The 12,105-nt window shown below is 38.1% G+C and overlaps 1 protein-coding gene across 1 annotated transcript in view; it reads right to left on the bottom strand.

The window, feature by feature from the left end:
• SPG11 (SPG11 vesicle trafficking associated, spatacsin) overlaps positions 1 to 12,105 on the bottom strand; it is a 57,338-nt gene that overhangs the window by 12,132 nt on the left and 33,101 nt on the right. The window contains exons 22-31 of the mRNA XM_026648415.1: positions 11,471 to 11,579; positions 10,747 to 10,906; positions 8,314 to 8,586; positions 7,845 to 8,045; positions 7,401 to 7,508; positions 4,900 to 5,062; positions 4,169 to 4,383; positions 2,995 to 3,742; positions 1,990 to 2,132; positions 124 to 322 (exon numbers count right to left, since the gene is read on the bottom strand). Coding sequence (XP_026504200.1) covers positions 124 to 322; positions 1,990 to 2,132; positions 2,995 to 3,742; positions 4,169 to 4,383; positions 4,900 to 5,062; positions 7,401 to 7,508; positions 7,845 to 8,045; positions 8,314 to 8,586; positions 10,747 to 10,906; positions 11,471 to 11,579 — 2,319 coding nt within the window. The remainder of the gene's footprint in view (positions 1 to 123; positions 323 to 1,989; positions 2,133 to 2,994; positions 3,743 to 4,168; positions 4,384 to 4,899; positions 5,063 to 7,400; positions 7,509 to 7,844; positions 8,046 to 8,313; positions 8,587 to 10,746; positions 10,907 to 11,470; positions 11,580 to 12,105) is intronic.

Genomic DNA, 12,105 nt, shown 5'->3' with positions numbered 1-12,105 from the left:
CACACACACACACACACACACACACACACACACACACACACACACACTTTACAAACCAAAAGTTTGTAAAAAGGACGTCAGATGCATGCAGAGGTGAAACACATAACAAACCACCATCATCACCTTTCCTTTCAGAAGATACCAGTAACTCCTGCATGATTTCTTCAGCCACAAGTTCTGCCACAGTTTCAGACCGGAGACCCTGTGTTGTGATGAACACCTGGGCTTTCTTGCATCTGTCAGGCTGCTGGGATGAAAGGATCGCTCGAAGCACCTTTTCAGAATCATGGGCTGATATTTCACCGTAGGAGCAATTCAGTTCCTAAGAAGCATACAGCACATTTAAAAAATGCTACATAGAGAAAAATGCACATGACAGAGAAGGTATTCACCAACAAAGCTCTATCATATTGAAAACAAGCAAGGTTATTCAAAATTGTGTGTGAAAAAGCAGATGTAGGTCTAACCCAGGGCTGGCCAACCTGTGGCTCCGGAGCCACAGGCAGCTCTTCAGAAGTTAATATGCGGCTCCTTGTACAGACACCAACTCCGGGGCTGGAGCTACAGGCGCCAACTTTCCAATGTGCTGGGGGGTGCTCACTGCTCAACCCCTGGCTCTGTCACAGGCCCTGCCCCCACTCGTCCCCTTCCCGCCCCCTCCCCTGAGCCTGCAGTGCCCTTGCTCCTCCCCTCCCCCCCACAGAGCCTCCTGCACACCACAAAACAGTTGATTGGGAGGTGCAGGGAGGGAGGGGGAGGCGCTGATCGGTGGGGCTGCCGGTGGGCGGGAGGCACTGGGAGCGGGGCGGGGGAGCTGATGGGGGCTGCTGACATATTACTGTGGCTCTTTGGCAATGTACATTGGCAAATTCTGGCTCCTTCTCAGGCTCAGGTTGGCCACCCCTGGTCTAACCCATCTTTGTACAAATCAATATTGCATTGATTTGTGTTAACTACTAAGGGTTTGATACAAGAAAGCATTTTAATGCATGTTTAACTTTTTGCTTGAAGTTAAATGTGTGCTGAACAGCTGTCCTGTTTCTTAATTGGGGACTATATCAAAACAGATAAAAAATGCTTTCACAAGCTAGAATTTTCTGGTTTTACTAAAGATCATTCCACAGTGTTCACTGATCAGATTTACCTTCTCACCGCCAAATAATCCCAAAGCCTCAATGCAAAAGATGCAAATTCCAGCTTAAAAAGAATACTACATGTAAAGATAGATAGCCCCTCAGAAACAAGAAGTAGACACTGATGTGTCCAGGATACTAGACTAGATACGCTGCTGGTTTGATTCAGCAGCGCAAATGCTATGTTCCAAAACTAAGGGGCAAAGCTTGGGGAAGGGACAAAGAACATCTGGAGCAGAATCCTCTGCCCCAACCTGTGCAGTTGGGCTACAGCCACACATGACGGCCATGAAGAGGAGCAGCAGCAGATGTAGCCCACTACTTTTGCCACACCTGGGGTTAGCCCAGTGGATCTGCATAGTCTTATGGGCCCACTTGCAAACATCCCTGTAGTAGAGAGCTGCCATAGAACAGAGGGTTTGCAGAATATCTCTGTGCTGTATCTCTGTTGCAGCCCTCCACTCAGGTTTTAAATTGATGTTAGGCCTTCTGAAGTCAACACATAATTTTTACACTTAAAGCACCAAAATGACTAAAAATTTATTCTTATCACATTATAAAATAGGCCAATTAAAGAGACATAGGTAGGAATTTGGCTTAATGAAGTAAGCTGACAGATCAGAAGGGTTTTGTGCATTTCAATATTTGATCATATCTAGGATTTGTCTGAGTAGTGGGCCATGTTACCATTTGATAAATATCCCCCTTATTTTTCGATTCAGCACTCAAAAGTGTTCAGGAATGAGCACCTAGTAAATTATTTTGTGACCTCACAATAGCTTTAGTCTCCACAACTCTGTGGGTTGGCTTGAGGCAAGCGACATGATAGTTCTGGTAAATGTTGCCAGACACATACCTTGGAAAGCTCATACAAACAGAGGACTTGTCGGCAGTAGTTTCTCCCATGAACACACTCATCTATTAGAGTCCTCAGACCGGTAATAACCAGATCATCTGGAGCTGGAGCCAGGACATGTGACCAATTTTCTACGCTTGAGGCTGGAAGCAAAGTGAATACTGAAAATGCGCGTCTCAAAGGAAAAAGCACAGTGGCCGGGCTTGTAAAAACAAAGGCTCACACCTAGAATAAAACTCCAGGAATCAGTGCAAATAGTATGTGTTATAGTTTTCCAAACGTTAAAAACTGAACTCACAGTATTTTGAAGAATGGGAGAGTTATCCTAATGATGTTTTAGGAGATGAGCATCATTAAAAAACCACCACACAACACAGTATTATCAAATACAACATCAGTTGTGAAATTCTTAAAACCATCTGAATACAAGTGTATAAAGCAGCCCAATGTTCAGCTATCTTTCTGCAGCCTCAAAAATGGGATTAATGCATTTAGTTCTAGCAAGAAACATTCTGGTTCTAGCTGATAGAATTATTTTTACTAAGATTGCACGTACACACACTCACATACAGATAACATAAGATGTTATCACTATTTTTTGCACTATTAATAGAAAACAATGTTCCCTTATAACATGCAAATATTGGGGGGAAATGTACTAATAAAAAATGTATTATTAAAAATTCTTCCCCACTCTGCAGCACTAGAAACTACATTCAAGCTAATCTAAAATGTGTACTCCAAAAGCAGGAATGAAGATTAGCATTCTGCTGTTTTGTAGCACTTTGGCTGAAGAAAACTGCAAATCTATTAAGAATGGATATCCAAGGGATGACATGAGATTGTTTATATAATAATCTTGCCTGAAGTATATATGTTCAGTGTGGGATGTTGTTAGAAATCCCCCAGAATTTCTGGGGAAATTAATTTTGTGACGCAAAGGATGAATCTATAGAAATCTGACAACTTGTCAAAAGTCTGCAGCTGACTGCTAGGATTACTTACTGCTTTGTAATCTTCTGGGCTGAGGTGTGTCTTTCTCATCTGCTGTATCTCCCACTAGAAGAATAGCTCGAACGTCAGGGTGTAAGTTGTTTAGATCAGCTTCCCCAGAGGCCAGTGCTCTGCAGTGCAATACCAATGAAACATCTCTGCTATAAAAGTGAAAGTACCGGCAAACACGGCTGGCTTCATGTATGCTTCCTTCATCTAGAAGACGTCCAATCAGAAAGCTAAGCGATTCTACCTCAGCTTTATCCAGAATGTTTTCAGACATATCTTGGAATGTAAGACCATCAAGTTGTAAATATTTTGATGTATTCAGAGCAGTTAGCTTTGAAAAGGAAAACTCCTTAGCTAAGTTATCAAAGGAAAGTTCACTACTCACTGAAACCTGGTGAGAAAATCTTGACTTGACCAATCCATCATTGCTATTTAAGGTTTGTTGTGCAATGCAACAAAGCCAGATCTGTTTCTCTATTTCTTCTAATTTGTCCAGTGCCACAGAGTCACTCTGTGCTAGCCAATGGCCAGCCAAGGTAAGCAGCAGATGTTTCTCCATAATGTTATTTACCTTCTCATCAGCTGAAGATTCAGACACTATGTTTGCCTGAGCTAAGAAAAAGTCAGATGCTGCTTTGTTGGAGATGGAATTTTTCATAAAACTATCATGACATTTTTTCCAGAAGTCAATTCTAGTTTGTTTTTGATGCCACTGTCCAATGTGCTTTAAAAGATGTAAATCTTGAAGTACCTGCAAAATTCATAAAAGCCGTAAAGGACTTATCCTACAGAAACAATTCTCATTTCCTGAATAAATATGCACCAATATTAGAACACTAGAATACTGAATTACAGTCCCAGTCTGTAAAGTACTAGGCATACCTGTTTTGCTGGATAAATAAAAATAGAATGATGCAGCAAGTAATAAAGTGTCACTATTTTGTTCAGCACAGCATTCTGAAAGTTCAGATGACTAGCAGATAAACTGAATAATATTTCAAATTAAGGCAATTTACACATGCCATTTCTAGGTCCTTCTGGATGGCATCCTCACGTTGGTGAAAAATAACACTTTTGATACTATCAGATGTATGGGAGCTTAACAACCAGAAAAGAAACTTGACTGTGTAAACATTTTACTTTAAGTAAAAAACAACATTAGATAACTATACTATACCTCTTGGATAACCACACTGTCCACAGGCAGTTCAGCTAATTCTGCAACTTTCCTCGCCAGTGAGAACAATCCTCTCTCTTGCAGCTGCTCTAGAACTGATCTGCATTCATTCTGAAAATGTTCTGCGTCATAACTGGTCAGGATAGAGCGATTAATAGATATAGATGAATCCTTCAAAATCTGACTGAGTGCACATAGTTTCTTCACATCTGGGCCTGTTTCAAAAGAGACAGTACAAATATTAAGGCAACTATTCTTTAATTGAAGAAGTCACTGATACACATTTTCAACAACAAGTAAGCCTGTGGGGAATGGAGTATATGTATAATATCTTTAACATACTAAAGTTTTCATATGATCACAATGCATTTTCAGTTTAAAACTGGAACATTTCTGTTCATTTTCCATACATTTCTCACTAGTTTCACACCGGCTCCAAAAGAAGCTTATATTTTCCACCACAGTTTTCTGTAAAAAAACCCAATTCTGGCTTCAGAAATTCCTTCACATTATAGTACAATATTACCTGCAGATTGACAATAAAAGTTTATCACGTTTTCCTCTTTCCATAAAAATAAACAGTAACATAATCCAAGCTACAGTACAACATTAGTGCAGAACATGTAATTTTTAAAGTACACTTCTCACAGGGTTAGATTTTTTTAATCATTCTAATACATTTTGAAGTCGTTAAAGCAACCAGACCATCTGATACAAAAAATTGTCCTTACCATCAGGTAGAAGTTTATCTATATCTGCAAAGAGCTGTAAGAGTTTTCCTAATTCATACTGTGTTCTACATTGCTGCATCATCAATTCAAGAAGAAAGAATGCATGTGACTCCAGCCATGGTACTGATATTATTGAAGGTGTTGGTTTATCTGCAATTTTAAGCTGTTTAAATAAAAAGGATTTTTAAGTTTCTTACAAGCATATTCTACAGTGAATATAAATACAACTTGTTTCTAGTTAGATGAGGTCACACTGAAAACTAGATAATACCAATTCTAATATTCAAGATGTGGCTCTAAAAAAAGACATGTTGCTCCATCACCAATATCTTGATTTTAATCTGGAAATAGTTCATTTTCTGTGCTTATAGACAAGATTTCTGGCAATTTCCCCTGAAAATCTGTATTAACTGAGTAGATAAAATGTCGGAAAGAGCATGGATAGGTAGGAAAAAAAACTTCATTAGAAACTAGTAGCCCTGATGTACCCCATCTGCTTTATATACATACCCACTACATGGGGTCACAACATGTTGCTCTGAGTAGGAAAAGGAAACGGACCTATCCTTGACTTGAGTTACAAGAAGGAAAACAACCAACACTAAGGTCATGAAATGTTAGTTTAGGAAACTAAGAAAACTGGAAGAACAAAGAGATATAGAGGGGAGAGCAGGAGTAATTGTTGTATGTCTTGCTCTGGCAATGTAAAGAAAACAAGTAAAGACACAATTGCAAATATTCCCTCTATGAATTTGAGCCTCAGCAACTTGTGGGCCAAATTCTGTCCCCAGGTAGTTGCTGATCTAGCAAAGGACTTGAGCATGTGCTCAACATTACACATGCTTCAGTCCCACTGACACCAATTGGTGAATCAGGGCCTTCATGGGGTTGCTTAGGTGTAACTTGGCCCAGCTGTTTTCAAAGAATAAGTCAACGTGGTCTTTGAGACTGCTGGTACCAAGGTGATCTTGCAGCCCCTTTCGAAAACTTCCATTTTTCCGAAAGCAGCCAATATATTCAAGAGCAACTGTTTAGCCCAAGAAGATTTTCTCTGAAAGTTACCACCTTATCAGCACCATCATTTTCACTTTATTACTAGAATTAATGCTATTTACTAAGGCCTGGAGAATGAGATACCATTACTCACCACGAATAGTACCTTACACCATAAGGAATTTGTGACCCTAAGAATCCTTCAAGGACCACTAGCAAGAATATCCTTGTACATTCATGTTCACCAAAGAATTTCAAGTGAGGTCTTAAATAAAAGCCAGAATCATGCTGGTCATTAATATCATTGTGAAAACAAATACGATGTAAGGAGTCATGTATGTATGCAAAAAAAGTACATTCCTAAAGTCTGTATAAAGGCAGACTTGACAAACAGTTTTCTGCCTGACAATGGATGTTTACTCACCTGTCTCTATCAGTCCGCATGTAAATTAAGCATGGTAAATTAACACAATAGGGAGTCATTTACATACAAAGTCAGTGGGGGATGGGAAACCAGCACACCAGAGAATAAACTGCGAGGGGGTGGGGGTCATCCTGACTCTGAAGTACAGACCATGAACTTCGGGAAATATTGGGGGGAAGGCCAGGAAGACACCCCTTTATCCTGCAGCTAGGAAGTAATCGGGCAGTGCAATTACATTAAGGAAAATAGGATCTCAACCAGGCTTGGTTGAAATGCTGTTAAGGATATTTTGGTTGAGATAAACTTATTTAGACTGAAGGTTAGCCTGTTAAATTTAGCTTCCAGGAATCATGTTATGATTTTGTTTTATACATAACTGTTCTGTTTCCATTATCCTTACTCATTATCTCTAAAATCTTGATCTTTGATAATAAACTTATGATTGTTTTCACTATAAATATGTCTCAGTGCTATGGTATTTTACAAGGAGACAATCCTGAGTTGAATCATTCAAGCAGGTGTCTGCACTGTTCACTTGGGGACAGCAGACCTGGTATTACTGTGAGTGCACCTACTGTTAACCTGCAAGGCAAAGTAAGGCTTGGCATAAGTCAGACCAGGTTGCTTGGGTGATTAACAGGCTGGAGGTATCAGGGAGGTGACAGCCACTTAAGCACAAGCAGGTCTCCCTCTTACTGGAGGCAGACGGGTAACAAGGTGACTCTCAGTCCTGGGCACCCTAAGAACCATCATATAATCCCACTGAAGTCAACGGGATTGCTCATGGAGTAAGATACTACTTCTTGTGAATTAGGGTATCACAATCTGGCCCTAAATAATTAAAATGTACTGATTTAGAAGTGCATGTAGTTTATTCAAGCAACTGGCTCCTTTTTACTCCAAAATTCAGGTTTTCCACCAAGTGGAAATGATGGAGGAGTTGTTGGACACCTATTACTCCAAAATCATCTCCTGAATTATGTTAAGCAGACTCCTATTTTTTGTTTTAGCCTATGGCATCAGAAAACATCAAACTGTAATATGATGACATCTAAGCAAAGACATTTACAGAACATCTGCTTACATTTGCAAGACTTGTCTGGAAGTTGTGGAGTTTGGTTTTGGCTTCATTGTAGTTTTTGTAGTCCATGCATAGTTCATACATCTCCAGCATATGTAATAAAGGGGAATCCTTTAAAAGTAAGCAAAAAGGTTACAAAACTCCACTGAAAGTACATTTGTCTAATAAATGGAAAGTTTGTATCAATCAGTGTAAGAACAATGGTTGTCTTGGTTTGTTGTTTACAAAAAGGTATATAAACCTGACAAATTATTTGCAAGTTTGTAACTGTTTATTTTCCAAGTCTAATATTTTCTCATAGGGCTGAGTAGCAGAGTGGATTAGCTTGAAAATAACTTGAAAGACAGGGTGGAAAGCCTCCTCTAGGCAAATAAGAGACTCTCTAGTACAGGAGATCTAAACACACAGAAAAAAATATAGTCTAAAAATACCTAAGTAAATCATTACCTTAAGAAAGAGCTGGAAACCATTCATGAGAGTTTTACTTTTTTGTCTTCTTAAAAACATCTTCCAGATAGTAGAAAGGTCATGAAGATCCCATTCATGATTTTCTACTGAGCCATGAATATGGTTTGTTGCTTCAGCAGCAGTAACATTATCCACAGAGGTAATTATCCAAACACAGAGACAGCGAATAATGTTGGCATCCTGCCAAATGGACAAAAAAGTCAGAGACATTCTCTTGTTGCTTAGTAATCTAGCTAGAGAGCTGTCATACACCACATGAAATGTGTCATGATGGGTCATACTAATCAAATTATTTTGATAATTGGGGAATACTTGGTGTATACAACGTATATATTTCCCCTCTGACATAAGTATGTGAAATAATTTTCTGAACTGTCTCCAGATGTGTAGATTTTTCCTTGTATTGCATCACACCTCTAAAAGAGAAACACTTTTGAATAATTCTTACCTGAAAACAGGCTGCTAAGACACTCAAGAAGGGAGCATGGTGCCTCACTCCTTCAGCCAAAAGGTAGCACCCAGGGTTAGGACTTTCTTGACAGCACAACAGAATTTGAAAGAGATCACTTGTATGTTCGCTCTGCCTGTGTTCAGTCCTGAGTGGACTGGTGGTGTTGTTCTGATGACTTCCTGTATCAGAGCGAGAGCGCTGCAAGTTCTCAAAGGCCAGCATCAAATGATCTTGCAAAATGGGAGTGAAATCTTGAAGAATGGAAATGACCTAGAAAAGATCATCAAAGGCAGTTACATACAGAAAACTTTCCGAGAGCAACGGGGAGTGGAGGAGCTATTGTGTACATGAAATAAAAGTAAACACAGAAGACATTTTATCAACCCGATTTTACAAGGTACATTTCTGGAGATCTACAGATGAAAGTGTTCTAGAAATGCACAGCATCACAATAAAATATTGAAATTCCTCCCTTTCCATAAAACATACACTCATTTTCGGCCCCAATGACATCCCTGGCATAGATGGTATATTGTAGAAAGGAATTTTTCAGTAAGTTGCTACCTGAGGTTTATTTGAAGGTGAATGCACACACACTTACTTACATTTTTCTACTCTGAAAACATTCAGGGTGGGATTTTCAAAGAAGCCTAAATTAAGCTCCCCACTGGCAACAGCCTAGCTCTCTTAGGCTTCTTTGAAAATTCCAGCCTAGAATTGTTTGCATAAGAGACAATATGCTAGTATTTGTGAACGGATACCTTAGGGGCCGATTGTGCCAGATATGTTTGTTCAAATCTCACCAATTTCAATGGGAGTTACCTACAATGGTTCTTATTATACATGTGGGCTGCCAAAGATTATCACAGCAACGCTGTATAATGTACATAGTGTAACAAGACTGAAAAATTCTACTGTAAGTATGTGGCTTCTACATACAGTAAAAATTGCAAATATATTTATGAATATTTCAGAAGTTCTGGCTATATCAATTTAACCTTCCCAGTTACTATGCTGATTATACAACAGACAGTTAAATTGGGTGTGAATATATTTTAAAACCTTGATTTTATTTTAAACTAGTCCATAATTGAAGTGTATTTGCAGTTCACAGCTGTTTCTTAGAAGGGAGACTCTGGTCTTCTGGAGAAGCTTTTTAGCTTAATAAATACAAATTCTAAACCTGACTTTTTTTAGTCCCATTTAATGAATGATCACCTACTTGTACAAGACTTTACCTAGATCAGGTATTTTTAAAGATTATGTTGCACAGTAAAAGTGGAAGACTTATGAAACTCTCCCAAAATACATAATATGATTACAGCATAAATATTTGCACCCCAACAATACCATTAACTAATCATTCTATATGTGAAACAAAATATTTATTTTATTAATACAAATGAGACCGCTGCAAATATTAACATATCTCCAATACAGAAACAGTAACTGAAACATTTAATTTTTAAAAATGAACTAAACCTAAAAATCCAGGATGAACATACCATAGCCATAAGTAAAATTAAAACAGAATTAAGTCCCATTTGGACAGGTATTTATGAATACAGCTCACCTCAAAGGACACTCAAATTAAGTCACTTCTGTCTGAAAATGTTATACAGTAGAACTTCAGAGTTCCCTTGAGAATGGAGGTGGTTCGACCTCTGAAATGTTCAAAAGGTTTCTTCCAAAAGTTTACAACTGAATATTGACTTAATGCAGCTTTGAAACTTTACTGTGCAGAAGAAAAATGCTGCTTTTAACCATCCTAATTTAAATGAAACGCACAGAAACGGTTTCCTTGCCTTGTCAAATCTTTTTTTTTTTAAACTTTCCCTTTATTTTTTTAGTAGTTTACGTTTAACACAGCACTGTACTGCATTTGCTTTTTGTGGGGTCTCTGCTGTCGCCTGATTGTGTACTTCTGATTCCAAATGAGGTGTGTGGTTGACTGGTCAGTTCATAACTCCGGTGTTTGTAACTCTGAGGTTCAGCTGTATCTACTACTGATAGAAATTAACGCCTCATGTTAATATAATTAAAAGACTAGAATAAAAACTTCTATTTTACCAATTTATTCATGTGCATTTGACAGTACTTTGTGTACAGTCCTTACTGCTTCTGCTGTAAAGCCTGCTGCTCTTTTTTGTGTCAACTTTTCACATAGCAACAGGAAGGACAGAGAAAAATATTATGTAAAAAACAAGAAAATTTGACTGTAAAAAAAAAGAAATGATAGGGAGATTCATGGGCAATTTAAGAGCCTGAAACAATTTCTAACATCATTAAACTGACTAGATTTAAATTTGATGTTGTTTCTTTAAAGAGAGATGTGCTTTAAAAAAATCTTAAAAACAAAGACTACACCAATTACAATGCTTGTTGTTTAAAACGTCTCTTGTCGTTTTTAAACTAAACATAGTAGCTCACCTCATCTATTTGGTAGCTGTACATCTGGGTCTGGATGATAAACTGCAGCCAGTCATTGGATCTAGCACATTCTTTTAGGTAAGATGTACTCAGTTTGATATCATGGAGCTTACAGAACTGCATCACCAAAGACCACTGTCTTCTAGAGTCACTGGATGTTCTGTATAGAAATGAAAGAATTTTAACTAAAAAATGTGTCCACTTTTAATTATTTAAGTAGTAATTATCCTTTCATCTTCCTGTATTTAACAGCTACAGATGCAGGCAGGTCTTCCAATTGTAACGAACGAAGATTACCTTCCTGCGACTTCAGCAGGGACTGGATCAGATTTGATCTTGGGGGCCTAACCCTACATTCTTTGCCCATCCAAATTCCCAATTTTCACAACCGTTTTGCCCTTGTGAGGAATTCCAAATCACTCTTTGCTCCTAATTCAGGAAGTCCCAGTAGTGCAGTAAAGGTAGCACAGTCAACATTATGCACTAGCTTCCCTTCCTTATTACGAGTGCTGATGGAGGCCTACTACCTATGGTATTTGATATACTCATTTCTTACCTACAACATGTGGAAACGCTTGTTGCTCATAGGTTTTGTTTACTGCACCTGCCATGCAGAGTAGCTGTCTCTATGACACATGGTAATGCCTGACCACATAGAGGGTAAAATTCAGTGCTTTATATCAGTTGGCCAGTATAAAGAGCATTAAAAGTGTAGTTCACTCACTTCTTTATTTCTTGATGTTCGATTTTATCCCAAAAAGCTTCTTCCAAGGAGATAAGCACTTCTGCTGCTGCTGTTTTTTCACCATCCACCAATTTTGTTAGCTTTTCAACTATTTAAAAAAAATAAAATAATATTACTGGGGCTCTGTTTTCACATTATAGTAAGGAAATTTTTCAAAAGTGCTTAGGTAAATTCTCCTAAGTGCCTACATCACTTTTGAAAATGAGAGTTAGGCTCCTAACTCAGGCACTTTTGAAAAATTTGTCCTATATTTAAATAAACATACTTTAAAGAGCTTTATCACACAAAAGCTAAACAAACCAGAAAACTAGTTAGGTTTCCTAACTGGAGAAAAAAGCTACATCACATGGAACCCTAGTTAAAAATGTAATTTTCTTAATTTAAGTTCTTCCTAGAAAAATTCTCACTGTCAAGTTCAAATATCTAATTTCTATGTAGTTTACAGAATGAATGCAGCAAGGGAGGAGGAATTTGGCATTTTTCTTCTAATCATCTTGTTACGTTACAATCTTAAACAAAAACTGACTACCATTTTTGGAAGAGCGCTTACTCTATGCCTTTGGGTAGCAGATTGACACCAATGTGTTGCATATGAGTCATGTAGACTATTCCAG

Source organism: Terrapene carolina, unplaced genomic scaffold (genome assembly GCF_002925995.2).
Source record: "Terrapene carolina triunguis isolate 2854851 unplaced genomic scaffold, T_m_triunguis-2.0 Scaffold67, whole genome shotgun sequence".
In the NCBI taxonomy this organism is placed as follows: Eukaryota; Metazoa; Chordata; order Testudines; family Emydidae; genus Terrapene; species Terrapene triunguis.
This window is presented reverse-complemented; position numbering and strand designations above follow the sequence as displayed.